The sequence below is a fragment of the Nanorana parkeri genome, unplaced genomic scaffold, assembly GCF_000935625.1.
Source record: "Nanorana parkeri isolate BGI_ZX_2015 unplaced genomic scaffold, ASM93562v1 scaffold386, whole genome shotgun sequence".
NCBI lineage: Eukaryota > Metazoa > Chordata > Amphibia > Anura > Dicroglossidae > Nanorana > Nanorana parkeri.
The window spans coordinates 572,313-599,658 of NW_017306654.1; the positions used below are offsets into that span (position 1 = coordinate 572,313).

At 41.7% G+C, this 27,346-nt stretch overlaps 1 protein-coding gene across 1 annotated transcript in view; it reads left to right on the forward strand.

Moving 5' to 3' along the window:
• Window positions 1-27,346, forward strand: part of BUB1B (BUB1 mitotic checkpoint serine/threonine kinase B) — a 38,413-nt gene that overhangs the window by 2,566 nt on the left and 8,501 nt on the right. Inside the window, exons 3-20 of the mRNA XM_018559258.1 lie at window positions 841-900; window positions 3,118-3,262; window positions 4,450-4,646; window positions 7,536-7,734; window positions 8,153-8,326; window positions 10,179-10,273; window positions 11,218-11,435; window positions 14,171-14,283; window positions 16,824-16,975; window positions 18,859-18,902; window positions 19,247-19,319; window positions 19,640-19,733; window positions 19,936-20,192; window positions 21,330-21,481; window positions 22,586-22,717; window positions 24,851-24,963; window positions 25,114-25,275; window positions 26,130-26,272. Of these exons, the coding sequence (XP_018414760.1) occupies window positions 841-900; window positions 3,118-3,262; window positions 4,450-4,646; window positions 7,536-7,734; window positions 8,153-8,326; window positions 10,179-10,273; window positions 11,218-11,435; window positions 14,171-14,283; window positions 16,824-16,975; window positions 18,859-18,902; window positions 19,247-19,319; window positions 19,640-19,733; window positions 19,936-20,192; window positions 21,330-21,481; window positions 22,586-22,717; window positions 24,851-24,963; window positions 25,114-25,275; window positions 26,130-26,272 (2,523 nt within the window). The remainder of the gene's footprint in view (window positions 1-840; window positions 901-3,117; window positions 3,263-4,449; window positions 4,647-7,535; window positions 7,735-8,152; window positions 8,327-10,178; window positions 10,274-11,217; window positions 11,436-14,170; window positions 14,284-16,823; window positions 16,976-18,858; window positions 18,903-19,246; window positions 19,320-19,639; window positions 19,734-19,935; window positions 20,193-21,329; window positions 21,482-22,585; window positions 22,718-24,850; window positions 24,964-25,113; window positions 25,276-26,129; window positions 26,273-27,346) is intronic.

The following is a 27,346-nucleotide window of genomic DNA, read 5'->3' on the forward strand; positions in this document are numbered from 1 at the left end:
ATCTTATTTGTGAATCACTCGTCTGTAGATCCTCCAACCATCTCTGAATTGGTACAGACATTGTCCTTCCTTCTGGAGGGAGGCTACTTTTGTTCTCCATGGTCCCTGTGTGTGTTGTAAAAGTAGACACTGCTCCAAGCTCACTGCCGTGATGAACTACAATCTCAATATAAATTAGTTGGGAATAAATAATAAATCCTAGTATCGGTGCTGATACCGAGCATCAAATGCTAGGATACTTACCTTTTATCGGCAGCATGGAGTCGGCTTCCTTTCTAATCAGAAAGCTGGGCGGCGGGTTATGACGTGCTCTCTGATTGGCTAAGAAGCCAGCTTCACTTGTTGCTAGGCAGCCTGGCTTCCTGATCAATCAGGAAGCCGGGAGGCGGGTCATGACGTGCGGCCTGACTTCCAAAATACATTGAAGTACCTTTTAACTATTAACAAAACTGTACCTTTTGTTTATCACTCGGCTGTAGATCCTCAAATCTTCTCTGAATTGGTGCTGACACTGTCCTTCCTTCTGGAGGGTGGCTACTTTGTTCCCCATAATCCTTGTGTATGTTGTATAGTAGCCACCCCTCCAAGCTCGCTCCTCGCTCATCACCAGATGCTAATGTGTAGATGTATTAGAACACTACTACCTACAGCTAATTTGAGAAGACAAGAAAAAGATCTTTATGGTTTCCATCATTCTTTCAGCTGGCATAGAAGCAGGATCGTTGCATTTATAATTTGCTACAAGGATGTCCCGTAGTATCATTTCATTTGCTTAAAATTTGTCTTTTAGTAAATACACTAGACTTTTTTTAATTTAAAAGAACCTTTTTATTGTTTCAGAACATTTGAGTTAGAACTTCGCTTCTACAATGGTGATGACCCTTTGGATGTCTGGGACAGGTATGACGTTTTTTTGTAATTTGGATATGACTTTTTATATATATATATATATGTCAGTAAGATTTGGTAACTATATAGCTGGGTATAGAGGGGTCATTGTAGATGTGACCCCTTACATTGACGGTTAGCGTAGACCGCATTCTGGGCTATAGCCCATCGAAAAATGTAAACAAAGCAGCATCCAAATAATTGGATATATAACTTTCTCCTTCATTGTGAATAATGAAAGCTACAAAAACTTTCCCTATGTTCTGGAAGTTCCTGATGATATACTCAGGCTAGGTGGGGGAATCCTGGGCATTCTTTTTAGTGCAAGGGACTTGGTTGTCGGTAAAATCTTGTCTCCTGATCAACATCGTGGATGAACTTCAGGTGATATGGCTGTCCTGCATTGGACCAACCTGTTGTAAGGTCACCCGATTGGTAGACAACGCTACGGCAGTGGCATACATTTATCATCAGGGAGGAACAAGAAGTCTTGCTGTGGTGAGAGAGGTAAAGAAGATCCTTTCCCGGTCAGAATATCATGTTACAGCCTTGTTAACCTTCTTTATTCCTGGCATAATACCTCCCCTGGGGCAGTGGTCTATACCCCCGGATACGTTCCAGGACCTGTGCCACAGGTGGGGAATGCTTGACGTGAGCCTCCTGGCCTTCAAGTTCAAAAACAAGCTGGACAGGTTTATATGCAGGTCCAAATATCCGCTGGTGGAAGCAGTGGATACATTGGTGTCTCATTGGTTGCACAACCTGAACTTTGCATTTCCTCCCCTTTTTAGGTTCTTCCTTGTTTGCTCCACAGGATCAAGATGGAGGGAATTCTGGTAGCCCTTATTGCCCTGGATTGGCCCAGGAGGATGTAGTATGCTGTCCTTGTAAGACTTCATGCAGAAGCGCTGTACGCTCTGCCACAGTGACTGATTTACCTCCCTACTTTTCAGTCGCTGACTTTAATGGCATGGCTATTAAAGCCCGAGTTCTATGGGATGGGGGCATCTCCCTCATCAGTCCACTTGTCTTGAGCTTGTTTGTTAAGTATGAGTATAAGGGCTTTTACCCCAGAAGTTTCTCTATGGGATGGATCCTCTCTTTGCTGTAGTTAAGTCTGGGCCAATGTTTGTTGGATTTCCTGGGTTTGAAATGGGCTGTGAAAGTATCTGTCACTTTTAGGAAGTCATACTCTCTTTCTGTGATTTCAGATTAGCCCTAAAAAGGTGCCCCGACTTCTCCTTCCACCATTTCTAGGTGACTTCATTAGATCATCATTCAAGCTTATGGTCTCAAGGATCTGGTTACCCCTTTCTAGTTAGTGCTTACTTCACCAGGGTAGTGAGCTCTAGTTGGGCATGTCGGCTTCAGGCCTCTTTTTCATAGGTTTGTAAGGTTGCCCTGTGGTCTTCTATTCACACATTCTATAAGTTTTACTAGGTGTTTCTGCCTCATCTGTAGCCAGCTTCAGATGTAAAAACCTTCAGGTGACTCTTTGAGCTACAGACAGTCTTCTTTCTTGTTTTGTGTTGTGCCAGTTGGCTGTGTTGCCTACCTCTCAGTTGGATTGCTTTTAGACATCCCTAAGGTTTAAGACTTCAGGTGTACCTCAATGGATGAGCATGAAAATAGTTTTTGTATTCACTGTAAAATACATTTCTTGAAACCCAGTGAGACACAGTCCCCACCCCTCTGTGTTTATAATCGTGCGCTTGATACTGCTTTGCTATTAAACTGAGGCTCGCTATGGCCTGGGCTGGTCTACAGTTTTTTTGTTTGGCAGAATCCTCTTGTAGGCGGCACGGGGACACTTCCTGTGTCCCTCATGAGTCGCAAAGTAAAGGATTTTAAGGCGAGTACAAAATCCTATTATGTTGAATGTGGCTCATAGAAGTGCTTGAAAACCGCTTTTCTTTTTGCAACTGAAGTGTCATTCTCAGTATGACAAGTTTTTACCGTTTGCCATCACACTTGCCTATTTCATTAAGGTTAATGGCTATTTAACCTTTTCTTTTTGCAACTGAAGTGTCATTCTCAGTATGACAAGTTTTTACCGTTTGCCATCACACTTGCCTATTTCATTAAGGTTAATGGCTATTTTAACACCTGCACACAGAATAAACTGAGCAAAACTTGCATTGCAGATCTAATATTGTCATTGATGGGAGAACTGAGACTAAAAAGGTAATTTTTATGTGGTAACCTCTGTTCTAATCCAATATCTTTCAGGTATATAAAATGGGCAGAACAGGCATACCCCCAGGGTGGTAAGGAAAGCAATCTGTCTCCTCTTCTGGAGAGGGCAGTCAGAATGTTCCACCAGGAGAAGCGCTATTATGATGATTTGCGCTACCTTAACATCGCCATCAAATTTGTAAGTATGAAATGTATGCTTACACGGTTTCACAAATTTTATATATGTATAACAATACAAATTTGATGGGGAGAAGGGCAGCTCATCACACAGGTAGTTATTGGATCATGATATTTATGTGCACTAGGAGTTGGATTTTTTTTTTTTCTTCTTTTTATTACATGTATGCAAAGTATAAGAGTAACACTTTCTAAGGTATTTACTACTTCTCACAGATCATAGTGCTTCTCTGACAATGCCTTTCTCTGCCTTCCTTCCCAGAAGGCTAGGTCATATGTTTTAGGCATCATCCTGAATCTACACCTACTACATGGTCTAAAATCCTTAGGCCTCTTTCAGATGGGCGGTCCGATCAAGTCCGTCTGTCAGTTTTTCAGGTGGATCTGGTTGAAGGCCCAATGTTAGTCCATGGGTAGCCAGATATAAATGGACGTGCGTCCATCCGATTAATCTCGACTTCATTTAGGTCCAGAAAACAAAACAGAACAGAGACACGTGTTCGCTTACATCTGACTCTCATAGACCTAACGTGGGTCTGGTAAGCTCAGCTTTTTCTTCCATCGCAAGAAGGGAAAAACTGGATAGACACGTATGCCACAAGGGTGACATCCGTTCCGTAGTGCTCTAATCGTCAGGAATCCCCTGCTGCTCAGAACTGACAGGCTTCCGTGTGGAAGGGTTCTTAAATGGATAAAATAATCCTTTAAATCTATATAGAACGCATGCCGAATGAACCTGACAGGGGGTCTAACATTTTGTCTAAAGTAACAATGCTGCTGAAGTGTAGGCACTTTATTTCTGAAACTACTTCAGGTCAGTTCTGTGTCCCTTTATTCCTGACCCATGCTGTACACAATACATGGACTTCTATCCAAGCCCTAAACCCAGCCCCATCATTAATCCAAGGTCAGAGCCTCAGTGCCTCTCCATTCTACTGTGATTTGGAGGAATTGTCCCAATTTGGACACATGACACAAAAAAAAGCTGTCCGGGGTTATTATCCACCCCTTACGCTACCCAAAACTTAAACAAAAAAAATTGCTTGGCTTCAGTTCTACTTTTAAGGAATCCTGAATTATCTACTTGATCTTTAAAATCGAGCTGACTTCATTGAATGCTGATACTTCTTGTCTATGGTTGTTCTTCAAATAATTTGATTCCTACACAGATTTCTATTGTTTTTTTAGGCTAATTGTTGCACAGAACCAGTAGATTTGTACAGCTACTTACACAGCCAAGGGATTGGACTGCTACATGCACAGCTGTACATTGCCTGGGCAGAGGAATATGAAGCTAAAGGCAATTTCAAGAAAGCAGATTCCATACTCCAGGATGGCATCCAACGCAGAGCTGAACCTCTGGATAAACTGGAGGCCAGTCACAAGTAAGAAGCTGAAAAGTAAAGAGCTTTCCCTACTGGAAAGATTTCCCTTCACTTCCTGTCCCAGAGACACAGCCGGATCTAAGTGGAAATCTCTCCACTTAGTGAGGGAAAACACCCTTGTAGATGTTATTGGAATAGGTGTTTCCACTGGCCAAAAAATGGCTATAGATAAACTTAAAAGTGATCACAGAGTAATGTGCTCAAAATACCAATCCTGCAAGAGAAGAGGCAATATACTTGCACTTTCCGATGACCGTTTTTTCAAAACCTGCCACTTTGGTGCTTGCCGGCCCCTTTATGTTTTTCACACTTCCAGATAAGTGGAATACCTGCTCCCCTACCGAACGCAGTGATTCCTCCCACCTCATCTCATTCATGTAAATTCCTAATGAACCAATCATACAAGCTACAATCTCCTGAGGAAATCGTGATGGGGCATACCCTCCTTGTGCTTCACCAACTAATCGGTTAACTATGAAAACTGTCAGCTTTATGTATGTTCTAAAGGGGTCTAGCTAAGAGTGACGTTAAAGAGGAACTGAACTGTGGAAGCTGTGCCCCAAAAAAGGCAGGCAGAGAGCAAAAGACTAATTACCAGCATTGCCTTTTGATCTACCTGCAGCTGATCTTTTCCCGTTACTGGCTTACCATGCCTTGCTCTGCTCTGTGTGGATGCAGCCATCTTGGTAGAGGAGCAGGAAATTAGTCTCCCCATGTCGCAGCCTCCAGCAGAGAGAACCATGGGCAAGAACAGTTATGACATCACCATATCTCACTCCAATTCTCTAGTGGTCACAGGCAGTAATGCCTTAGAGTTCACATATACAGCTATGAGGCTGTAGACGCAGGAGAGTCAAGGCATCCTCACATACCAGGAATGCACTGCTACTTTTAAACGTTTTTTATTTTTACGGAATTAGACAAAAGGTATATTTTTCAGGGTACTACTTCGGTACAATTAACACTTTTAGCTTTTCCATATAACATACAAATCTTTACTTTTTGGGTTTAGTCCCACTTTAAGGAGAACGGAGTTGTCTGCAATTGTTTTTTTCAGATATGCTTGAAACAGATGTTCAAACTAAACAATGTTCTCATTGTGGGACAATAGAGGCAGCCATATGTTCTTCTTGCATACCTATGCTGTTCTTCCTGCTTTTCAGTGATAGCCATGGCATTGAAAGTAGGGATGCACCGATATATCGACCGCCGAAACATATCGGCCCAAAAAGGCACTTTTGGCTAAATGCCATTTTCCTGCCGATACATCGGCACATCCGTGATTTTTTTTCCTCCCTGCTGGGCGCTGCTCTGTATCCCAGCGGGGAGGAGAGAAAGTGACAGCCGGCCGAGCGCTGCGGGACAAGAGCGCTGTGAGCGGCCGATGTCTCTCCTCCCACACCGCTCGTCCGCCTATCACAGAGCGGAGACAGCGCTGTCACAGGAGGCTGGGTTCTCCTCTCGCACCGCTCACTCAGCCTCCTGTGAGAGTGTGTGTCAGAGAGGAGAGCAGGCTACAAACACTCAGCGATCAGTGATCGCTGAGTGTTTGTACATAATTGAGGATATGGTATGGTTAATATATCCTCAATTATGAATGAATGGAAGTGATCTATATCCACTCCGGTTCATTCATAATTGTGGTTATAGTAAACATACCATGTCCTCATGTTATCAAAGAACAGGAACACTCATAGAGGATTCCTGTTCATTTATAACATGTAAATACAGAAAAAGAGTTTGAGGACTTTGTGTTCTCAATCTCTTTTTTTTTTTTTAAAAGGTAAATATCAGCGGTCTGTTTAGACCCCTAATATTTCCCCGAAGCCACTAAAAGTAAAGTAAAAAATATATTATAAAAATTAATAAATAAATAAAAATTAACATAAAAAATGTAAACGTTTATAAAAAAATAAAATATTTACATTTTTTTTTTTTCGTTTTTGGCCTGACAATTGTTTCTATTTTGGTTTTTACATTTCTATTTCGGTGCACCTCTAATTGAAAGTTGTGTATTCTTTTCTCAGCAGTGGTTAAGCAGGGAGGTTGAATGAGGCTAGGTTAAATGCAGGGCCCCACTTAGAGGGATTTTAGATTAGCCACTATTTGCTACAATATCAAATATGAAAAACAGGACATGTAGCAGACACTTGCACACTGAAGATGGCACCTTTTACTACTTCAGGACCGCCAAACGCCCTGTCCTGAAGTAGTTATAACAAGAACACGGCTGCTGCCGGCGTGCATCAGCCCTTACTTGGTTAGGCCACCCATGATATTGAAGGGCAGCCTATTGAAAATTGCAGGCAGGCATCTGGAGTCTTCAACTACGATATGTGAGATTTGCTTTTAGAATTTTTAGTGATTACATGGCAGTTAAAGTAGTAAGGTCTGGACGTTTTTTACCTTCATGCATTATCTGCATTCTGGTAAAAACTGCCCAGAACCTTTCTCCCCAAGTCCCAACCCTGTGCCGCCCACACTTACCTGTCAGTGACGCTCATCCCTGCCGCCGGTCCCGAAGTGATCCTCCGTTCCCCGTACTTCCTGTTTGCAGGGAGAGGATACTGATGGCAGAGGACCCATAGGCTCCTTCTGCCATTAATCAAAGAGAGAAGGGGAGTTGCCTGCCACAGGGCTGTGTGTCTATGGACGGACACAGCCGCTATTAGCCTCTATTAGCTGATGGAGGCATCTGTACAGGGGGCGGGCGGAAAAACGCTGAAAGGGACACACTTGAATATGAGGAATTAAAAGATTTTAATATACATTTAATTTACATATACAGATGATGTGGCTCACAGTAAGAACTTACATTTCTCATGAACTTGTGCTGCAATAGTCAATAGTCTAAATTATGAAATCGTTTTCCCTAAAATTATCTTGCAGGCAGTTCCAGGCCCGGGTTTCTCGTCAAGTGTTTCAAAGTCTCGCTGATGGAGAGGATGAGGAATCGGAATCCTCTGAACTTCAGCGCAGTTCCCTGGTGGATTTAAAAGCCAGGGGGAAAAATAAAGCAAGAGCTCCAGTGAGCAGAGTGGGAGACGCTATCAAACGTAAGTCCTGCTTCAGAAATCTGTTTCTCTTGGTATCCCTGAAAATGTCATAACACACAAAAGGACTCGACAATGTATTTACGCTGTGGATGTCTGTAGGTTTTTTTTTTTTTTCCTGCTTTTTCCAAGAGAGCTTTACCAAAATGTTTTTTCTATTGGGATAGCTAACCAGCACTTGCGAATATTACTTCCTGCTTTCATTGCAGTCATCCTTCCTATTGGGTGCCTCTACTTGCACACTGCCTTTGCACATAACAAAACGTCTTGAATGCAGACATTTTCTGACACTCGCTAGAAATGCAAGTAACAAGACTTTTAAAGTGTAACTTAAGCCAAATTGCAATTGGTGAGGATACTCTCCGCACACCTTTCAGCAGTCCCGGCCAATAAACAAAGATGGTGCTTGTAGTAACTCCACGGATGGCACCGTGCAAAATACACAATTGGAAGAATAGGTCACCAGCACTCCAAACTAGCCGTGCACGCTTTGCTGTCTTTGATGAAAACTCAAGCATTCCTGCCCCTCAAAGTCAGCCAATACTTTCTGCTGAACCCTGGGCAACATTGCCTCAATCACGGGCCAAAGAAAATGAGCAAAAAGCAGGGCAGTGGAACTCCGGCCGGGTAAGAAGAAAAAGCAGGTCTGAAAAGACCCCCTAAACACCAAATAAGGATTCATGTTAAGTATGAATGTTAATTAGTGTATAACTGTCACACTTACAGGTTTTACCTCTGAAATGCCAATAGCATTTTTATTTACCTCTGAGTACAATAGCAAGCAATGCACTCATCTACAGAGATAGCTCCATCCTCTCCAGGATGGAGCTATCTCTGTTCTGGCCTCCTGCATGGTCAGCATCTACTTCCTAGACTGGGATGATGGCTCAGAGATAACACAATCATGATTTGCAGATTGTCATTTATTTCTTGAATTCTGACATGGATTATTTCACTTTTGCATTTAAGCTGGCTATACGGTGGTCGACTTTTGGTGGAGTCCTGCTGATTCAGCCTAAAATTCAACCAGTGTTTGGCCACTTTGGGAAAATCCGGATACCCTGCCCCCCTTTTCTCAGTTTGCCCAAAAAAAATGTTTTTTTATTTTTTTGTAATCACTGTACACTGCTTGGGTATTCTAACAGCGGCACAATAGTCAGTGGGGTTGATTCTTCTATCCTTGCTGTTTTTATTTATACATGCATACATACATACCCGTAGGATTGAATGAGAAAAAAATGACCAGTGCATGACCAGACTTTTTTTTTTTTTTTTTTTTTTTTTATTTTTTTTTTTGGGTTTTGGGGGGGGACTTACATTTTTTTTTTTTTATGGCAGTGCAGGAGAAGACAATAACGTTATAGGTTAGAACAATTTCAAATATAACAATGAGCCGCCGCTACCCGCGGCATCAGGATTAAACTAAAACAAAAAAAAAGTAACAACAATTCAAACTGTATAAGAGGTTGCCATAACACATATCCTAGAGCGAATTCGTGTCTGCGGTCAGTCGCTGTCGGTCTCTTTCGTATGCAGGCGCGGGAGGGGGTCCCCAGGGATACCCGGGTCACCCCGCCCCTCCCGCAGCCGACAATGATTCAGTACCCCTACACCACTCGCCTCCTACAGGTCGAGCCGCGCAGGCAGTCCTGGAGTGCCCCCACGAACATCCCCAGGCGCCGCCTCCAGCAGCTCCAGGGGATGCAGGGTATAACAAGAAAACCATAACATCAGTGGCATCAGCAAGGCGATCTGGAAACAACGACGCGGTCCCAGTGCTATGCTGGCGGCTTAAGTCGTCCAGGGCCCTCCCCGTCCACATCCCGACGGGAGGGGGTCGAACCGCCCAGACTAAGGTCCAAGCCGTCGGTCCCCCCCCCGTACGGGAAGTAGTGAAGGGAGGCCCGCTGTGACTCGGGTTGCGGACGCGGTGGAAGGCCGCAGTGGTTCCAGCGGCGCCATGCGGTTGGCTGTTGCGGACCGTGTAGAGACAGACGGTGAGGCGAAGAAAGGGTGTAGGTCACCGGAGAGGTTCCCCTGCGTGTCCCCTGCAGCTTTGCACCTCTTAGACATCGGGCGAGAACGAGTGGCTGATGAGGTATTTGGATGATGCCCGGGTAGCAGCGGAGCTCAAAGGATCAGCGTCTCTACTCCGCCATAGCCAGGCCACGCCCCCACCAGACTTTCTCTTGACAGTATCAGATAGTTTGTATTAGGTTCTTTATTGTGAGGTTTGGCTTTCCGAGCTCTGATTTTTCTGCATGACAAAGTACATAAGCTTCATCACTGGTGGAAAAAATGACATCTGGAGGTTGGATGTTATAGGTAACACATTCACTTTCATCCTTTAGTAAGTTTACTGCATTTTAACAGCAAAACTTCTGTATTAAAAGGAAATTAATGTGTTAAGTCTTTATATTAGATGTTTTTTTTTTGGTGACTTAATTACATTTTATATGATTGCTTTGCTTTGTTTCAGCCACGCAGCACTCCTCAGACATCCAGCCATGACCCAACTCCAAGTCTTCCCAGCTTCACGCCCTATGTGGATGAACTGGCAGAGCATCAGACAGTGTAAGACTTCTTCTGATATTGTTAACATGACATTGCATTTAAGTACACCACTTCAGTATAGAATTTCTGCAGAATTCTCTATGTAACAAAAGGTAATGTTTACACACTGAGAGAACTACTGCTTGTAGGGCCCATAATGTGTCTGCCTGTGTTGTACATGGGGACTCCTGGATCCTGTGACGATTCAGCATGCGGACAATATCCGTGTCGCCTACTGTGATGTGGGTACCCGAAGACGTACACTTTGCTCTGTCCTTGTCCAAACTGTGAACTGGGGGTTCTTAACTGTAGGGAAAAAAAAAAGGTTGCTCTACCACCTCTCCCAAATCTTGTGATAGAACGGCCATGCTCGGCAGGGTTTCTGCTTCACTGATGGCAAGTACAAGAATGGAGAAACTGGTACTCCACGGGGATCTTCAAACATGAGCTTTATTAGTTGCGGCATAAAAACAGCAGCAGATATTTGATATTGGCAAATATTTGCTGCTGTTTTTATGCTGTAACTAATAAAGCTTGTGTTTGAAGAAGACCCTGTTGAGTGCTAGTTTCTCCGTCCTTGTATGTGCTCTTAACTGAGCTGCATTTCTGCTGTAGTAAAAATCAAAGACCTGGTTGTGCTTTGTGGCAGGCTTGTCTGGTTCACAGAAAAGGCAAAATAGGATTACAAATCCTTTTGGCTGATAGAATGGTTCCCGCAAGAGCATTTAAACTGCATATGGTGTTTGCCTTTTAATCAGCTTTTACTATGCGGTCTCACTTATGTTTGATCTGCAGAAGTACAAATAAGTGATCTTCTGTTATAGGAAGTTTATGACTTGATGTAGGGGTGTGAGAAGGGAGTAGCAGAACGTTACTGATAATAGACATGAGCACTGCGTGAGAAGGAAATGATGGCAAATAAAGATTCACTTTTATATATTCTCCCCTTATAATTTCCTTCTCAGTACCCCGTGCAAGATTAACCCTTCAGTTACTAGTGTCCTGAGTGCTCGGAAGCATAGCAAGGAGGAGGATCCTCTACAGAGACTGCAGAGCAGCACACAAGGAAAAGAAGAGAAGGTTATGTACTGTAAAAACAAAGTGTATGCTGGAATGGAAGAGTTTTCTATTGAGGAAATCCGTGCAGAAATGTACATGGCGAAGGTCCGCAAGAAGAGAGAAGGTAGTCCAATTCTACAGTTACATAGTTACATAGTTACATAGTATTTGAGGCTGAATAAAGACATTAGTCCATCAATTTTATTCTGTTTATGTGCTCTATAACAATTATCACAAACTGTAAGAAGATTAGTTGGCTGCCATTCTGAGGCTCCTTTTGGAAATGTTACTAGGTTATAGATATCCAGAGACTTTCCCACTTGAGTCACTGACCCAGAACGAGTATTAACATCAGGAGTTTTTGACTTTTTTATTTGGATGCTTTTTCCTAGGACAGTAACTCAAAGTTCTGAGGCAGGGTTAGACATACTAGGTCCATCCAGCTGTGGTAAAAATACAACTACCATCATGCATCTACCTCTGGAAGTCATGCCTGTGGTTATCAGTCTTGCAATGCCTTATGGGATTTGTAGTTGAACCACAGCTGGAGGGCCGGAGTTTTAGAAGTCAGTCTCTCCGTTCAGGTTTGCTTTAACAACCTAAGAAGAAATGAATTGAGAATCAATATACCTAAATTGATGTGCAGTGATCTAGTACATGAGGTGCTTTGTAGAGGAAGTAATCTTTGCCTTCCTGTACAATCTCTGCCCAGAGTTACATTCTTATCTAGCATATTAAAAACCTTGTTAGTGTTTATGGTGTGTCATTATCTATAAATGTTGATCCTCTTATCTCACTGCGGACTAAAAAAAAACCACCTTTCTGCAATAAAAATATTGGTATCCAGAGTCTAGACTGGAAGCTTGGGGAAAATCATTTTTTTTTTTTTTTTCATGACAAAATACTTGTTTTTTTTTTTTTTTAATTAAGGGAGAACTATGGGGTCAGGGCTTTTCCCTATAGTTCTCCTAAGGGTCACGGGAGAGCACAAACTAGCGTTCTCCCGTGACCCAAAGCTCAGTCTACAGCTCGCGGTATACTGAGACGCCGCAGCCGGGACGGATCCCGACATTGCTGTCGAGATCCACCCAGCTGTGGGATTGACAGCTGGCTCTGCCTATCGAGAGGCAGAGCCAGCTGTGCCCGCCCCCCGTCTGTTCCGCCACTCAGTGCTGGAGGTTCGGACAGGGGAGGTGTTCGCTCACTTCCCGATCTACTGAGCTGACCTGTGACAGCTAGATTGTCACAGCTCGGCTCAGATTATGAGGCTGAGTGAAAATCACTCCCTCCCCCCCATAAGTCTCCTTTACAAATAGTAAAATGGTTTAATAATCCTGACATTTGCTCTATTGCTTCATGTAAAGTTTAACTTTTTACTTATTAAATGCTACCCCCACCCTAGCTGCTTATACTCTCCTTCTCTTCACACCTCTCAACCTCTACTCCCATCATTAATCCGATTGCCTGTAAAAGCAAAGAACCCCGTGTAAGCTCCAAGTTGCTCTGGTCAGAACTTGCACAGAGCTTAAACAATGGGTAAACCCAATAACAAAAATGTAATATATTGCAGCTTACCAGTACTGGTGGCTGTATTTTGTTTTTATTCAAAAATATTTTCAGCAAATACAAAACCGTTTTTCTTGCCATAATGCCATGTCCTTCTTACTTCCTGTGAACCGAACTGAAAACCCAAGGAATATTATCTTCCTTCTGTAAAGTACTAATATCCCCTTCCCCATGTAATGGAGATAGAGAGAGGAAGACATATTTGAAGTCCATCCAGGGGTGAGTCAGCGTAGCCAACCATGGACAGGAAGCATGTTATTTGCAGGAATTACCAAAAAGTCAAGGGAAAAAAACCTGAAAAAGAAATCCAATGCAGCCATTTCATCTAAGGGCTGGTAAGCTGTAATATATTACATTTTGTTAGGGGGGAGGAGGTTATAGAGACACTCTACTTGCCCTTCACTCCAGATAGCTGAGTGGTGTGTTAGGAGAGTAAAGAGAATGGGGAGTGTTTGAGAGGAAGAGTCGATTTTGCCTCTATGTATGCAAAGTACAGATTTGTTTTAAGCTGAATAGTCATATTAGGATTTTTAAAGAGGACTTCAGAAGCTACCCTCGCACTGCAGGGGTAGCCTCTGAAGTTCACACCAGCCCCAGGTGACGGGACGCACTGGATTGCATCCCAGGCCAGTTTACTGCGTTCTGGGGCAGGAGGGACGCTGGCAGTGCATTGAAGTCATGTACTACTTTTTTTCCTGACCACACCAGACCGGAACGCAGGCATTGAAGTGCCACGCGTTCAGATGCGTGCGATTGCACTGCGGCCGGGTAACGTGGCTGCAGTGCCATTGACTATAATGCAACGCCCCCTTCCGCCCCACAACGCAGTGAGCCAGTCGAGATGCGATCCACTGTATTCCAGCACTGAATCGGGCCGTAACGCACTGAGGCTGGTGTGAACTAGCTCTTAAAAGAGAACTATGGGGTAACCTTTTGATCCCATAGTTCTCTTTAGGGTCATGGGAGAACATATACCAACCTCCTCCTGTGACCCAAAGCTCAGTATATTGTTGCAGTCACTGTTTAGCCGAGAAGTTTTGGACTGGCTCCTCCAACAAAAGTCGAATGTTTATCGAATGGAGGCATGCCACACACCTGTCAAATTTCGAGCAGGGTAAGGCCAGGTTTAGTTTTTGTGATGATCTCTGCTTTACCTTTTTAAAACGTAAGACACCATTCTTAAACCTGACTGTTCTGTGAAAAGATGGAGGATCTGGTACCTTTAGAAGCAATGACTGTTTTCTATGAGGTGGTTGATACTAAAAAAGCTGATCTTGCTCTCTGATTTTGCAGAAGATCTCCTAGCCAGTGCTCTTCGACGACAGGAGATGGAGAGGCAGATTGAAGAATTGGAGAAGAGGCTAAAAGGCCCATGCACTGAAAACCAAGAAGAAGTGAGCGTGGAGGTAGGATAGGAGCTGCATTGTCAAGCCAGATGTGAGCTTCAACTACAACTTTGTTATTCTGTACTGTCTAAACAATCTCCAGCACGTCTTTACAATACTTCAGACTCAGTAAAATGTCCTTCAGATCTATGACATTGGCATCCTCCTTTTCTTCCTAACCAAATTTTAATAAAATGTGTTGCATATATTTAATTGTGTATATCTGTAGTATGTATGCAATCTGCTGTATGACTACTCTTGTATGCACAGTTCTTAAACCACTGATAAAGGACAAACCTTAAAATCAGCAATGTCACAGTAAAGCCAGAACTGTAGATCTGCATTCTCCATCTGGGTCAGTGACTCAAAATAATGAAGCCATTAATTTATCATAGCTGTCAGACAGCTAACATTTTCAGAAGGATATGCCATACGGCTCAGTACAGTTTACCCATATAAACCTAAAAAGTAAAAATGCATTTTTTTTTTTTTGTGTTGCACTTTTTTAAAGAAAGTATATTATAGTATATTAATCATTTAGCAGTTGGCCACAAACTGACTTCCATTCTGCAAACTCCTGACCTGAAATTTTTGAAATTAATTATAAATCAGAAAGGAGCCGACTTGTTTTGCTTACCCTTTACCCCGATTGTTTGACTTTTATGTGATCGGGCTAAATACCTTTTGCTTTATGTACGGACTGGCATGACTGACTGTCTGTAACAGTTTTTGCTTGAAGCTCCTTTTACTATAATGAATAATAGGAAATTTAATGAGCCAGCCTTATTTTTTTCTGTTCGAAGAGTATTGATGTCAGGTGCTATACTGCAGAATGCACACCGTTTTATGGAGCTCTTGCAAACAAGGGGACCTCTAATAGGCACCAGAGCAGGATCCTTAAGTTTGAGGCAAGATAAGATCTCCACACCAGTAACTGTAGAGTCCAATATTGTTTGTTTTATTTCATAGGTCAAATAAAACTGCCAATGTGTTTTTTAGGGGTTTGAACTGTACATTAGGATTTTAGGTACTGTATGGTAAAGATAGACGCATGGAACTTAAAAGAATTCAGTGATACATTAGCTCTTTAGAACGTGAGCTTCAGCAGCTGGTTATGATAACTGGTTTTATAAAGAATCTACGTTGATCTGCTCTTATTGTTTGATAGAATTGAACTCCATCCCTGGCCAATCCGGTCTTGGCAATGCCACTGAATACAATCAGGTTTTTCATTTGACTCTGTTGTAGGCATGCATGCCAGCCGGCTAGATGAAGGTGGCCAAAGCTCCTCACTTTAGTAGTACTTTCTGAGTTGGTCAGCACCTCCTATGATATTGTAATAAAATCCATCTTAAATGGAAAATCTTCATAATAACATCTCGGCTTGGATATGAAAGGAGGTATTGAACAATGAATCTGAAATGAACATCAATAGGCTGTGATAAAAAACATTCTACATAAAGCACAGCAAAACAGTTCCCATATATTCACAATTGAGAAAGCATGATGAATGCCACTGCTCCCAAAACAGACATATAGATAATGTATGGAGCTGAATAAAGTGCTCTGCGCATCCACATAGTGAGTCGCTGACTTGGAACAGACGTGCAGGTGGAGTTTAGACTTTTCAGACTCGCTGCCTGCATGCTTTTTCCAGGTCTGTGACACACTAGATAATAAAGCTATTAATCAGGATGACCACCCTGAGCCTGCAATTTTAAAAGCAAGTTGACAATGGCAGCACTCATATTTTTGTCCTGACCCGCTTCCTTTAACATGTGGCAATGTATGGAAGTTTGATAGCTGATTTATTTGAGGAAAAACTATTTCCCTTGTCATATTGATCCAATGATTTGGAATACATATGCAGCATAGGAGTTCTGACTTCAGTCTGCACTTCATATGTGCATCAGGTCAGTTTCTGAAAGTAGTACAGCCAGGTAACTAGCATTGTCAGAAGGATGGCAGCATCCATCTTTTTCTTGGTACAGGTTTCCTTTTATGATCTTGGAATAAATGGTCTTCTTTAAAGTCCTGTGTGTGTTTTTTTTTTTTTTTTTAAGTTTGGATAAAGTGATGGGTGGTTAGAATCTTTGAAGTTTTTATTGCTGCCTGTGTACCCTGTTAGGAGATTCACTCCTTTCACCTGTTGACCACAAACACTGATGGGAAATCCAAACTTTTAATGTCAACTGCACAAGTATTAAAGGGTTATCATTCAGTGCAGACAAATGTAGCAGTGACAACGGTCTAAGATGGAAATTCCTTTACTATGATGGGGTTCCCTCTTATTTCCTGTTGCGTCTCCAGGAGAGGAAGTAAAGGGAAATCTTGTGGGACCCAAACAGCAAATAACCTGATAAGGTTTTAACGCTTCCCTACTTTACTTTTGGCTATACATTCATTAGGTTTTTATAGTCTTTGTATTCTCAGCAGCACACATCGTTTGTATCTCCAAATCTATATTTTGCAAAGTGATTCTTGTTATATATTTTCGAGTTGTGGATAGAAGTTGTTGATTGAAGCATCCACAGCATAATTTACTCACAATTTATTTACAGGAGGCACCAACTGAAGGCTCCAGTAGAGTGTCCGGGACGGTGGAAAGTGAGCCCCAATCTGGGCCAGCCACAGTGTCCAGTGCTTGTACTCCTTCAGACAAAGATGATGTGGATCCTGAGCAACGCAGCCTTCCTGCTTTCCTGTTCCCAAGGCAGGTTCTGTTTTTTTAATGTTGACCTATGGGCAAATAGAAAGCAGTGTTAGACTATTTACCAAGAGATTTGTGCTCTCCTCCTCTTTTAGTTAATAGAAGGGTACCAATTCTTGCAGCAGTGCAGTTTTTATTAGGGAGGTTCAGATACCAGTATCTGTATCGGTGCTGATACTTGGCATTTTCACTAGAATTTTCCAGGGTCATAGTGGTTGCAGCTGTGACGGCCCTGGTGCTCCATCATTGTCCTGAAATCATTAGTCTGTATTGTTTTAGAAAAACTCACATGATGCTAAAGAAAAAGGTATCAGTACTTGTAGCAGTACTTAGTCAGGAAAAAATTGCATCTGTGCATCACTATTATATTTATTTTCTATCATATCATACATTAAAACAGGAATGCCTGTAGCCAATGCTCCTTTAAAATGACAGCTGCCTTTTTAGCTTTTGAATTTTTCTCTAGTCTAGTCTTGGAGCTGGAAAAGTATCAGTACTTGTACCAAGTACGGTGCTTGGTATCTGTGCATCTCTAGTTTATATGTTGCCACTTGCCCTAAATGATCTTCCTTCCCAGGTTAGAACTGCTTAATGACAGAGAAAGTTTGCTAGACTGAATCCAGCACATGGTAATCTTGCAGAGATCCACCTGCTTCTACTCCTAAAGATGGAACAGCTACTAGTAGCAAAAACCTCTGACTTGTATTGCATTTTGATGGTGTGAAGGCCAAGATTTTGTTCATTGCATTAGAACATCTCATGCTGGTAGTTTGGAGGAGCTCAGGAGCGTTAGATGAACCATAGCTGATCAGGTTATCCTACAAAGTTACTAATATCAAGAATAAAAAAAGCAACGGTGCGTAATTTGACAGAGCAGCCGATGTGTGACACTGCAGCTTTCACATGCCAGCTCTATAGATTGGGAACTGAGCGAACACATACCACTGATCGCTCAGCTCACAGCTTCTCCCTGCAGAGAGTGTGACTGTCAGTCACCACTCTCTAGAGGTATTTCCTTCTCCTTTCCTCTAGCGCTTATTGGAGGGATAGACGGGTCACAGGAATACCTTAGTATGTCCTCATGTGACTCAAAAGAAAACTAACACCAAAAAATGTTTTCCCATTGTTCTTTTCTAACTATTCTAACCCCTGTATTTCCCATATAAGGTGTGCATTCTGATTATGCTTTTTATAAAACAAGCAGTGCGAGTTTGGTAGGGGTTAGGTATGTCCATATAACAGAAGCAGAGTAATATAGCTGGATTTCTGGAATCAGTAGAAGAATGTGAGTGCCCCAGATAGGCAGCGTGCAGCAGAAATGGTTTGTTGGAAAGTAGTATGCAGTAACTAGTTCTTGAATATAATATAGAAGGGTTAAAACCTCAAGTTTTTATTGTTGCTTGTGTCCCTGTTGAGAGGGTTATACCAGCATTTTCCAGTTATTGGAACCTAGGGGAAATCTCCCAATCTCCCAATGTCCCGTGACAGCTTTCACAGGTAGGATTTCCTCACACATGCAAGATTTCCTCTTCTTGCTATTTCTCAGACAGGAAGTGAGGAGAAATCTCAAGAGTTGTAACCCTTTCTCATGTTATCAAAAGCTAGAAAAACAGTTGCCCTAAATTAAACATTTTTTGATGGGGGGGGGGGTGAAAGATATAGTACTCCAAAAAATCCCAATATCTTTCTGGTCAGCCAGCCAGCCTCAGACATTGATCTGTATAACCTACTTCTTGTTGCATTAGAAGTTGCAGCATGAGGATAAAATGATTCCTGCAATATTGTGGTTGGAAATGTGCCCCTGCTTTTGTAGCTGAGCTATATAAATGGTGTTTTAAATGTTTGGATATTTGTACATAAAAGTCTGTTTGTATTTTCTTTTAAAGCATTGACGTCTCACCTCTGAATCAGAACGAACCCAAATCAACTGGTAAGTGCAGATGAGCATCTGATTGGCGTTCTTTATATACATGAATATAGGGCTTGTCAGATTTTGTTTGAAGAATACAAGTTTAAATATATATTACAAATGGCAGTAGCTGAAGAAAATAATATATGGAGGTAAAACCAGAGACTTGCTTCTTATTATCGCCAATAGGGAGATGAGGGTAAACCCTTCCTGAGTTAGCGGGCATACCTTCAGAACTGGGAGCCAGATTAGTTTTGCTGACACATTCTAGCCCAGTACAGCTCAGTCCCTATTGTGTATATTGAATACATTTAACATCACCCAGCTGCTGCAGGTAATCCATTGCTTTACATTCCTTTTTACAGACCTTTTGCCAACACTGACATCTGATGTACCATTCACCATTTTTGATGAAACATGTGAAACACAACCTAGCCTGTAAGTGATGCTTCCTTTTTTTTTTTTCCAACCTTGTTTTACGAAAAAGTGTTATTCGTAAGATCTAAACCTTACCCCTCCATGAAAAAAATCAGACACCATTACAAGAATTTGGGGAGCTGACTTTTGCCACCTCTGTTTTATTTTCCATTTCTGTAAGTGTGACAATATAAGAGATGTAGAGCTGACACCAAATAAAGGTGCCCGTAGTTTTTCACAATCGAGCACACAATCTAGCGTACTAATAATATTATATACTAAAAGATGCATGCTGTGCCTCGCCTTATTTTATTGGTTATCAAAAACCTTTTCTTTAATAGAGCTTCTCCGAATCTGAACAGGATGCCATCAACTGCCCGTCGCCCACTTGCTGCTGTTTCGAAAGCATTTGTTCATGACGAAGTCCCACTCACGGTAAGCTATCGGTCTACTGCAACTCTAGTGAATTTGTGTCTCTGTTTTGTATGTATGCATTTTATATTGATCTGTGTGTAATGTAAGCATGGCCATGATTTTCAGACTCTTCTTTGCCCAAATCTTGTGATTAAAAATCTACACTGTTGAGGTGTTTCAATAGCTCATGACTGCTAATTCTTGCATGATCTTACTTTTAAAGGACACTCTAGATGGCATTGAACCCTTGAATGAAGAGGCTATAGTGTCTGGGTCGGACAGGAACAAGACTTTGTTTGCAGAACCAGACGATACCTGTGACTTCGTGAGAGCTGCTCAGCTGGCGTCCACACCGTTCCACAAGGCCAAGGACGAGTCAGAAGATAGTGACACATCTGGTCTGGGGAGGTTTCCACTTAGAGAGAAAACTCCAGTGCATGAGGATTATTTCCAACAAGTTGCTTGTCCCAAGAAGTTGAGGTACCATAGTAGGATTTACAGTATATATGTGTATATTGGGGTTGTTTTTAGCTGAATGTCATGTCATAAAGTTATCCACTGTCACTGCTAATGCCAGACATACAGTCATATGAAAAAGTACACCCCATGGAATTTGTTGACTTTTTCACCATTGTCACTTTCTGGTTGTAGAAGCATGAACTTTGAGACACAATTTTTGCAAGAGTTTCCTACAACTCTCATGAAATTTTCGGGTTCTTGGAGAATTCATGCAGTACCAAACGATCAGCTCTTGGGCTGAATTTGCGCGGCTGGCCGGTCCTAAACTAACAGTTGTTTGAAATCTACGCCACTTGTAGATTTTTCCCTCTAGTGGAATGATTGATAACTTGCCGATCTTTAAAAAGTTCTTGCCAGACCCATAGGCATCCATAATCTTCTTTCTAAGGGCCTTAGAGAGCTCTGTTGATCTTGGCAAGATGATACCATTACATGTCCGTGGCAAAGAGAACACCAGACCCTAGATGTCTGTGGTTTAAATAAGACAAGGCTGCACCTACATACTTCCTAGGGAGGTTCTAATCAACCACCTTATCTGGAACACTGGATTCTGATTTCATGGATTGGTGGTAAATGTAGGAGGTGTACTTGACTTTTCTTTTCCTTGTGTCAAATCTGCATTTTCGTTTAGGTGTTGTTCAAATATGTCACTTTTATCTGTAGGCGCTGTTTGAATAAAGATCGAACATTTGAATGTTCAAATGTGATGAAAAATTCCACAATTTCCATGGGTTGTACTTTTGTCACATGCCTATAGCTTCTCCTAGTATTTTAAAATAGGAGAGACTTGAGTGTTGACTAAATGATTTACATATTAAGGTTTTAAGTGTTTTATTAAACAAGACCATCAGTTATAGAAATTTTGAATCATCTGCCATATACATTTTCCAGCTTGCTGAAATATTTGTTTTTAAGAGACTAATATAATCCAAATAACCTTTTTAAAATAGTTTTCCTGAAACCGATCATTGTTGTCTATATCAAATGTTTGGTGTGCTAAAATGGTCTTTATGCTACACAATGCCCTCCAGAGACTGTCATGAAACAAAGGCAGTTACTAAATCCATTTATTTGCTTTTTTTTTGTTGTGATCGACAGCCCAATTTTAGAAGCGAGTCGAGAAGATACTCCTTCCTCTGTGTCGTCTGTCTCTACCGGATGTACTAGCCTGCTCACCTTCAAGACTCTGCTTGTCCAAGAGAAAACGGACCATACAGGCCAGATGTCAGGAGTGTATGAACAAGCTCTGGGTATGTTTATCTGACCGATTTCCTGAAGCTACCCTCCAATTTGAGACCAAAGAATGTCCAACTGAAAAGAAACCAATTGCTCTACTAATACACATGAATATGCTTAGGTTTGGAGGTGCTTTTAAATGTGCTAAAGAAGGCATGTTGTAGAATATGAGCGAAAAGTTGCACCTGTTAAATTAATTTATAAAAAGCATTAGAAGTATGTGTGTGAATGTTAGAATTGCCCAGTACTCAATCTAGATGGTCAACAAAGAAACAAAAAACATTAACAGTTTCTAACTTTTAGATTGACACCAGAGGTTATTATTGCATATGTGTGCATCTCTGTAAAGAACTAAGTGGGCAACCAAGCTGGGACATAATAAGTGTGTGTGTGTGTGTGTGTTATCCACTGTGCTGCGGATCTGTGACCTTGTAGGAGAGGGAAAGAGGGCTCTGCAGCATGGGAGGGTAGAGAAGCAGGGGCGAAGAGTGTGACTGCCGATGTATTATCCTGTAAATAAGTGCCCCAAGCAATCACTCCCAGTACTGTATTGCTCATGGATTAAAGTACAGTATACTGTAGATCTCCAGTCCCACTGTCAGGTACCCACAGTGCCTGTATTACAGCACTAATACTAAGTGTGTCTCTATTTGTCTTAAATTGCTTTTGATTTACTTTATTTCAATATTAATATGGTCAATACAGAGTTTATGATATGGTATAGTATGGGGTATGGCATTAGTTAAACCTATTTTTAACAGTACCTCCTTAGGCAATCAGAAACTACATTTATCCGGAATCTACCAATCCGGATAACGGGGCGTTTACTGTATATACATATATAGTGTGTGTGTGTATATATAATAATAAAAATATATATATTTTTTATATATATATATAAAATGTATGCACACCACTTTTTCTTCAAAGGAGGCCTCCACCAGATTGCAACTCCAAACCTCACATTTATTTGTTTTCTAGTTTGCGTTCCTAAATTATTACATGCATGATATGTGATGGTGAATGTGCAAGGTGCTGCGAACATTTGTTGTTCAGAACAAATGTGTATTTGTTCTGATTCGGCTGAACAGATCTTGAACATGTTGTTGTGCTTTCAGACTGCTCTGTGGATTTAGAAGAACTGCATAGAAGCTTGCTGCTGCCCATATCTGAACTATTGACATCAGAACATATCCACCAGGAGGCCAGTCCGATGCCCCCTATCAAGGGCCAGGAAGAGATGCACCTTGGTAAAAAATGAAACAGTTTCTACAATGGTAGTTCTTTTGTTTTGGGTGAATGTTAGGATTAAAGAGATTGTGATGAATACAGTAATTGTGAGGAAACTATTAAAATGGTGATTGATATGAAAAGCTATGTAATTCCAGTCTCATTGTGTAACTTGCTACACCCTGACAGAGTATGAGAGGTTTACCATTGCAGCCTTTGGTATTGCTAGCATCCATTCAGACTTCGACTGGCCAGGTTTCTCGAACGGGAAGGGGCGGGCACGGCTGGCTCTGCCTCTAGATAGGCAGAGCCAGCTGTCACTCGCGCAGCTGGGTAGATCTCGACAGCATATGTCCTCCCGTGACCCTAATCATCTGCAGCATAAAGCCATATCTCGGGCACAACTCCAAGGATAGGGAAATTCCTAACTCTGATAACAATGTCCATCAGTCTTGGCGCCTAGATATTATTTCGTCCTTGTTTAGTATCCAAACGTGGTTTAGGCCAACACAATAAATAACTGACACAGACCAAAAACCTAATTTCCCATATATCTCACAAGGGAACTCCGAACATAGGTGCACGCCTTCTATATGGGTATAAAGTTAACACATACATGGGGCTGTGTTGGCTCCGTAGAGGCTAGCAAAAGCGACATAGTTTTATTTTATTCAGATTGACAAACATTGATAAAGTATGCTGCCTCCTCGTCTGTCTCTTGCACTGTAGTAGTTCGGTTTTGTGTGAAATTAGTGAATGTGTACAGACCCAACATTTGAAGATGTTTAACTTTTTGGCAGCCATATAGACATATAGGGACATATAGAGACATAGGCATTATGGAAGGATTCAACAAGATGTGTCTTCAGCGCTCTCCTCCTTTCTTTTTTGTTACCCTGGGTTTTGATGGTAACGTTTAAGTTCATTTTCCAGTTGTAGCTGATATATATTTTAATCAGCAGGACAACATAATGGTTAGGATTACCAAAGTTCCTAAATAGAGAATACTTCCCAAGTGTCCTTCTTTTTTGGGCTTTGGTCCCACCTGGTTGAACATGATGGGGGAACAAAGGTTTTATAGATGACATTATAGCAAAGATGTTTGGATCTGAGGCTATACTCTATATGGTCTAAAGTTCGATATGTGACCAGCACACCTGAATAAGCTTGTTGAACTTTCCATTTCGAAAGCATGGACCCTTGGAGTGTGTCTGCAGGAATTGGTGAGCATTCAACCAAAAAAATTTTTTTTCTGAGGTCGGGTACTGATGTTGGATGAGAACACATGACTTGCAATTGCTGTCCTGGTTTATCCTAAAAGCGTTCAGAAGGGTTGGATTCAGGGCTCTGTGCAGGCCACTCTGTTTCCTCCTTGCCAAACCCCTCACAGGGGCACAGATATGCTGGAACAGGAAAGTGCCTTCCTTAAGCTGGCCATACACCTATAGATTATCTGCAGACTTTCTATGGTCAGATGGAAAAAGTGCAACAGATTCCTCCATCTACGCTAAACTGTGTGGATGGAGGAATCTCCCACTGGGCCAATCTTCAGTATCTTGCCAGTCGGCCCCACTGCCTGTCAATACCTGAACAATCTGATTGGATGCAGGCATTGTTAAGGTGTTTTGAGTGCCAGTGGGGCCGACTAGCAAGATACTGAAGCTTGGCCCACCGGGAGATTCCTCCATCCACACAGTTTAGCGTAGATGGAGGAATCCGTTGCACTCTTTCCATCTGCCCATAGAAAATCTGCAGATAATCTATACAAGGTTGGAAGTGCACAAATGTATCAAATGTCTTTACATGGAGCATTTGCAGAATTATTCACTGGGAAAACCTCAATTCTATCATTTGGAGGGGTGTCCACATAGTTTTAGCCATGTAGTGCAGGTGTGAAGGTCAAAAGTGTGCAAACTTTGACCATATAGTTTAGTCCTTATGTCCTGGAATGGGGGCAAGAAGACGTCATCTTACTGCTGTCCGATATCTGCTCCCCTGTATTAGAATGTGAGGCATTGAATGAGTTCTATGAATAGGTGGCTGTATGCACCCCATCCAGCTTTGTAGGTCCAATTATTTCATGACAACATTTTAGCCTGTTGTGTTTTCTTTCACTGACTTGTGTTTTTATCTGGTTAACTTTTTATTTACAGGTGGTGAAACGTATCAACTAAGAAGTGACATTAGTTTAGGAGAGAGCAGCAACCTTTTTATAGCAACACTGCCAGATCTGGAGATGGAAAGTGTGAAATACGTAGCTATAAAGGTTGGTTAAATCTTTTTCCTGCTTGTACTTATTGGTATTAATAAACATAAAACATCCAGCCCTGTGCTAATGTAAAGTTTGTTTTCATTTTAGTGCAATTTTTTATATTCTGAACCTGAATTAAGTCTTATCTAATGTGGCCTCTTGCAGGTGGATTCCCAGCCAGTTCCATGGGATTTCTACATTACACAGCAGCTGACAGAGCGGCTCGGGGAGGCTTTTGGCAATTATTTTTTAGAGCAAAACAACTGCTACCTCTTCCAGGATGGCTGTCTGACTATTTATAAGGATGCCAGTCACGTTACCATTCAGGTGAATGCTTAGTAACCTTTCACATATTTTTTATGTATTGTTAAACCCAGATGTGAAGTTGGTGCAACAGATAAGCCATTATCCTTAAGTAATTGGCTGTTACCTATTCTATTACGCAATACCAGCCACAAAGCAGCAAGTTAATAAGCCTTTATTACCATAAAGTGTATGTGTAGTCCATTATGGGATTCAGCTTGGAGCGGTGGCTACTTTACAACACTCGGGGACCATGGGGAACATAAGTAGCCACCCTCCAGAAGGAAGGACGGTGTCAGCACCAATTCAGAGATGATTTGAGGATCTACAGCCGAGTGATACACAAATAGGATACATTTCTGTTAATAGGGTACCTGAATGCATAATAATTCAACTCCTGAGTTTAGTGTCACTTTAGGTCAGTTGATGTAAAATCCCTTTAATGATTTATTAATACATACCGCATTCATTTGTGTTTTAATTTCTACTTTTTGTTTTTGTACTTTTAAGTGTGTTTCAATATATATTTATTATTTCCAACATAGACAACAAACATACAAAAATGAAAAATAAATAAAATCTATACATCATTCCATAAACAGCACTAAGGCACTTCATATACCCTTCCAATTCTTCAATCCTGATTATTTGATAGTTCTCTCCATAAACTTAAAAAAAACCTTTTATATAGTGAATGTACTTTAAGTTTTAATGTTTTGTAATGTTTACCACATCTAATTGCATTGCTACCTTTTTTTATTATACACACAGTGGATGACTTGCTCACATTACCTCAGGCTTTTCCCACCTATTGCTGGTTAGTGTAGTATTGATCAGTCATGGATTCACCTAACAAGTTATTTTGTTTTCTCCACCAGGACATACTTGAAGACAGAGAGACTTTGACTGAGGAGGTCATTATTCTATTGACATACAATTTGCTGAGTCTTGTAGAAAAGCTCCATTCGGTAGAAATCATCTACGGAGACCTGAGGACAGAAACCCTTCTGCTGGACAACAAGTCAGTATTCCCATTGGTGGGCTACCTGTTTTCCTGGCGACACATGTTGAATATTTACAGCTTTTAATAAATGGAAAACCATGAAATTAAAGGAGAACTATGAGGTGAGTGATTTCCACTCATTCTCATAGTTGGAGCCGACCTGTGGCAAAGAAGCTGTCACAGGTCGGCTCTATTGATCGGGAAGTGAGCCGGAACATGCCGCCGATCCGCTCACTTCCCGATTGTCCCCCTGCAGTGAGCGGTGACTCAGTCACCGCTCCCCACAGGGATTCCCCCCTCCCCTCTCTTATCCTCCAGCGCTGAGTGGAGGAATGAACGGGGAGGGGTCAGGCACAGCTGGCTCTGTCTCTAGAGAGGCAGAGCCAGCTATCACTCACGCAGCTGGGTGGATCTCGACAGTATTGTCAGGATCTGTCCCTGCTGCGGCGCTTTTAATGGTCTGCGGCAATCTACTGACCATGGTATCAAGCAACTAAATTATCAAATTTGCACTTAAAGTGACACTAAACTCAGGAGTTAAATCTTAAAAATGCATTCAAGTACCTTTTAATTATTAACAAAAAATTACCTTTTTTGTGCATCAAGATCTGTAGATCTTCAAATCATCTCTGAATTCATGCTGACATGGCTACTTTTGTTGCCCATGATGCTGTGTGTGGTGTAAAGTAGCCACCTCTCCAAGCTCACTCCCGTTATAGACTTTAACTTCAGTACAAATTTGTAAACTAAAGGTGAGATTGTAGTTCATCAGAAAGAGGTACACAGTCATTGATTATTATATAATAGAAGCTATTTTTATTATTTTATTTCTGAGTTTAGTGTCACTTTAACCCCTTCATGACTGAGGCCCTTTTCTCTCCCGTTCATTGAAGGACACAGGCAACAGATCGTAGATCCTGAATGGTAGGGTAATATCGCCACCTGCAGGAGAAGGAAGCTAGGCACAAAACTAAAGACCAATTACAGCCTAGGGGCGGCCCCTGCCGGTGGCCAAACCCCCCACCTGCTGACAAGTCTCCAGTTTTTTGCCTAGCGTCAGGAGTAAGGAGCTAAAAAATTTTCTCTGGAGAA